Source organism: Arachis ipaensis, chromosome B10 (assembly GCF_000816755.2).
Source record: "Arachis ipaensis cultivar K30076 chromosome B10, Araip1.1, whole genome shotgun sequence".
Lineage (NCBI taxonomy): Eukaryota > Viridiplantae > Streptophyta > Magnoliopsida > Fabales > Fabaceae > Arachis > Arachis ipaensis.
Window position 1 is genome coordinate 24,350,067 of NC_029794.2, and position 4,802 is coordinate 24,354,868.

The 4,802-nt window shown below is 36.8% G+C and overlaps 1 protein-coding gene across 2 annotated transcripts; it reads left to right on the forward strand.

Moving 5' to 3' along the window:
• LOC107623414 (WUSCHEL-related homeobox 13) lies at positions 369-4,408 on the forward strand. Of its 2 annotated transcripts, none has more exons than XM_016325663.2 (4): positions 369-834; positions 2,169-2,382; positions 2,984-3,517; positions 4,056-4,408. In XM_016325663.2, the coding sequence occupies exons 2-4, from the start codon at positions 2,178-2,180 to the stop codon at positions 4,139-4,141; spliced, it is 825 nt and encodes a 274-aa protein (XP_016181149.1). In that variant the 5' UTR covers positions 369-834; positions 2,169-2,177; the 3' UTR covers positions 4,142-4,408. The 2 variants fall into 2 exon arrangements, with proteins under 2 accessions (XP_016181149.1, XP_016181148.1); XM_016325662.2 differs by having other exon boundaries at positions 2,172-2,382.

A 4,802-nucleotide genomic window follows, 5' to 3' on the forward strand; every position in this document is an offset into this window, starting at 1 on the left:
GGAGGGCTATACACCGACGTTGCTGACGGCCGAATTCTAAAGTGAGAAGGAGATGAAGTTGATTGGACTGAGTTTGCTGTCACCTCTTCCAATAGGTACCAAAATGTGAACTTGTTTCTAAAATTGTGAACTTGATGTGAATTTGAGTGTTAATAACTAACAACCATGGTTCTGAAAATCGAATTAGACTGACCAGTCTGACTAGACCAGTGGCTTTTGCGGTTTGGTTCAACATAAAAAACCGCCAAAATCAAAATCGTTCTCAAACCGTTGAGTCGGCTGAGAACCGATTGGTTGGACCGAGCTAGGACCCAGCCAGTTTTGAAAAACGGCGTCGTTTTTTACCTTTTATTAGAAAATGAAATGGCCAGGTTCTCAATCCCTCCCTCCAACCATTCCTTAATCTTTCTCCCCAAAACACAACCCTAGGTTGCAAGTCCCCCACCGCCACAGGGAGTGAGCCTCAGCGCCGCCGTTCGTTGCTCTCAAGCACCACCGTATTTTCGTCCGTTCGTCCGCGCTTCTTCCTCATTCAGCAAGCGGTGCGTCTTCCTCGAGCGCGCCGTCAGTCGCTGCCTCGCTGGTCTTCGTCTGCTCAGCCGCTCTTCTGCCGCCGTCTGTCGTGCTCAGCCACAACCGTCTTGGTCTGGTCGTCCTGGTCGAAGAATCCAACCCATCTCCTCGTTCACGAAGCGCAGCTTCTCCTCAAGCTCGTTGTCCGCCGTCTGCCCTTAGTTTGCCGAATCGCACTTCTGCCGTCCGTCGTCCTGCTCATCGCCTGGTCTCCGTCTCCGTCGTGCTTCTGCTCCTCTTCTCAGACTACTCAGAACGAAGGTAATGGCTTCGGTAATGGCTTCAATTATTTTTAAATGATCGTTATCTGTTCTTACATGGTTCTTAGTTCTCTGTTCTGCTGGTGCCTTTTAATTTGATGAGCTTCTATTTATTCATTATGATCGAATATTTGAAAAATAGGTGTTTATAATTGAATTATGGAATTATGGGTAGGGAGTTATGGAATTTGAAAATAGGTGTGTGAAATTGAATTATGATTTTTTTTGCAGCTCACTATGGAATTTGAAAATAGCAAATAGGTGTTTGAAATTGCGGGTGCCTTTCTTGTTATGAAGTTTGATTAGTAGCTTTGCTAGTAATAACAAACATGATCTCTAGGCCTCTAATATCTACATGCACCTTTTCTTCCTAGGTTTGTCCTGGTAGTGTAATCTCCACTCATCCCAAATCTTTACATGATAGGAACAAATAAGAGCAAGACTTACTGGAGAGTGCAAAAGATTGTCCATTTAGACCCTTCTAAGCTAAATGCGCATGAAGATTCTACCTTGTATACAGACAATGAAATCTGTGATTTGGTGAAGGGATAAGTCCACGGGTGGACTCAACTTGTTATGAAATCCATGTGAAAATTTTTTGCAATAGATATCTATGTGAATTTGTCGTTCGTAATTTCCTTATGTGTTTTGTGTTTTGAAGATATTGTTGTTCGTCATACGTTGCAGGTGATTATGATTTTGTGTTTATGCTCTATTCAGTATTTTGTTGTGCTGCTGTTTTGTGGGTTGTGATTATTTTGTGTAGTGATGTGCTACTTTGTGTTTTGTGATTAATTGTGCTTAGCTATTTTTCTAGTGAAAGTTAAGTTGATATAGAAAGAAACTTCATTTTGACTAATGAATGATAAATTATGAAATTGTTAATAATTGATAAGATCAAAGCTTATATTAGATTTTGGTTGATGTAGTACTTTAAATTTGAAAGACATTTTGAAGTTTATATTAGATTATAATTATGTTTTAGGATATTTATTTATAATTATTTTATTATAAAACGGTTTTTTATAATTATGTTTTAGGATATTTATTTATAATTATTTTATTATAAAACGGTTTTACCAGTTAGACCACAGTTGAACCGGTTAGACCAATAAACCAGTGACTAGAGCAGTTTAATGACCGGTCCGGTTTTTAGAACCTTGCTAAGAACTCAGCAGTGTTTTTTTATTATAGGACAAAAGTTTCAATGCTACTAATATGCTAGTAAAATTATTGCTTTTATTTTTTATTTTCTTCAAAGAACAAACATCAAAGTTTATTTATTTATTCGCTAAGAAATGTTTGAAATTTGAATGAATGAGTTTGTACATGTAGCAGAGAGAGATGGTGAATGCAATGGAGTGGCAGAAGCAGCAACAGCAGAATCCGAATCAGCAGAGGAATGTGATTGCCGGAGAGATCATGTATGTGAAGGTGATGACCGATGAGCAGTTAGAGACTCTGAGGAAGCAGATCGCTGTATATGCCACCATTTGTGAGAAGCTCATTGAGATGCACAAAACCCTCTCTGCTCAGCAAGACCTTGCTGGTAACTCACTTTTCATCAATTAATATAGCTTGTACATAATTGGTTATTGTTACAGTTTGATTTTGATTGAATGTTAATGTAACGTTTTTTTATTTTTCTTTTATACCATTTTAATGCAACTCTTTTTAAGGAGCTTGATCGTGTAACGGTTAGGAAGTTGCATTTATTTAGGAGTAGTAAATACTGAGAATAATAAATCAGGTACAATCCTTTGGAAGTTTGTTATGGCTAATTATTTATTGCCATTCAGTTGGAGTATAGGAAAATTTAGTCATAAATTAGTTATAGTTATTGGATTCTGTTAAAATTTCAGTTAGTTAGTTATGTAGTTGGTTTTCGGTGGTTAGTTATCATGGGGTGTTCACTCGGTCCAATAATTACTGTCATGTTTATAAAATTGGTGCATTTCATAACTGTCATATTACTTTATTGTTAAAATGTCAATTAGTGTATGGAACACCAATACTTAAAAAACTATTTGCTTAATGATAATGTGTCAGAATATCAAAAGTAAAAGATTGGAGAAGAAAGATGGAGTTGAGGGGGAAAAAGTTATGATGTGTTGTTTGTTGAAGGAAATTTGTTTTTTTTGTCTTGTCAGGGATCAGGCTTGGAAGCATGTATTGTGATCCATTGATGGCCTCTTCTGGCCACAAAATAACTTCCCGGCAGCGGTGGACTCCGACATCTGTGCAGCTTCAGATTCTTGAGAGGATATTTGATCAGGGGACCGGAACTCCAAGCAAGGAGAAGATCAAGGAGATTACTGCTGAACTTAGTAAGCATGGTCAAATTTCTGAGACTAACGTCTACAACTGGTTTCAGAACCGACGTGCTAGATCGAAAAGAAAGCAGCAGAATGTGGCAGCTAGCAATAACACTAACACCAACACGGAATCAGAAGTAGAGACTGAGGTTGATTCCAAGGATAAGAAGACTAAACCAGAGGAGTTTCAGTCGCAGCAGAGTCTCGCTAACGTGGCTGCTCAGAATGTCTGCTTCCATAACCCTGACTTGCCTTACTTGAATCCGGAATCCAATAAATCAGATTCCATTTTCCCATCAGATGGTAGCCTAACATCTACAAGCAACTTTGATCATATGCCTGTTTTCAATGGGATGATAGCAAATTCAAGTATGTTACTTGTTCTGCTTTTTGCCTTTACATAATTTTTATAAGTCAAATCATTTTAGTTTATATGAAAACCAAGATTAGCATTCTCTAATATTTATGGCTCGTTAGGAATACCAAGAGATCTATTATTCAATTAACTTAGTCATGACACATTAAAAAGATGTAGTAAATATTTGAGAAATATGGAATGCAATTCCTCAAGAACCCTAACTACTAGCGCAAATTAATTTTGGTTTGAGCATCATCGCCTCTGCTTTTCATGAATTCCATCATCATGTTTAGTGCTTATTGTGCTTTATATTTGAAGCTCTCAAGTCACAAAATTTGTAACTCAAAAATCCTATTCAGTACTTTGTAAAGTCATGCATTAAGTTTGCATGCACGTTCTCTGGTAATTGACGCATCTCTTCTCTTGTGTGTTTGAATTATTGAGCTATTACTTAATTTATAAATGAAGCTTTGGCGTTGTAAAAATTATGGGGTTCAGCAAAGGGTTATACTTAAATGAGTTTCTTTATGTATATATTCATTTTTGCAGGGAGTGATTACCTTGCTGGAAAAATGGAAGCACCTGATAGTTACAACATATACCATGAAGGAGGAGACTACAACATTACAGGTTGACACATTGAGATTCAGTGTTAACTTGTGCGAACTGTGATTAGCTTGTAAAGAAACAAGGGTGTGGTTTATTGAGCTTGTATTAATGAGAAAGCACATTTGAACCAATCCAAAAAGTGGGAACTTGTATAAACTTTACATATATAGTAATCTTTTATGATAGTAACTCAACATTTTTAATTTTGAGAATGCAATGTAAATGCTGACTTCATGTAAAATTGGTATTTTATAGGCATCTATTACCTAAGGACTTTTCTTGGTTGGTCTTTACTATTGTGTAGAATTAAGTTTTATCTACACATGTAGATAGACACTTGTCGAATGGGCTGCGCTGGATGGCCCATGACCTGCAACCGTGATGTTTGCGGCAATATCTCAAAAGTGACACCGCAGGAAACCAACTCTAGCAGGGTCAGTGCTTTGTTGGAAGGTTAGGGTGTTAAGTATGGGTAGTTAGTATTTAATAGTAGTGTGGTTAATTAGAAGAGTTTGTTGTGACTGATGTGCATGGATGAATGCTCCTTTAATAAATTGTGACTTTCTTTACAATTCAGAGCGGTTAACTTTTTCAATATAGATGTTAAGTTTATCAAGACAAAATTAAATTTAATTATGTTTGAAAGTATAGTTTTTGTGTGCATATAAATAAAAGCATGATATAAAA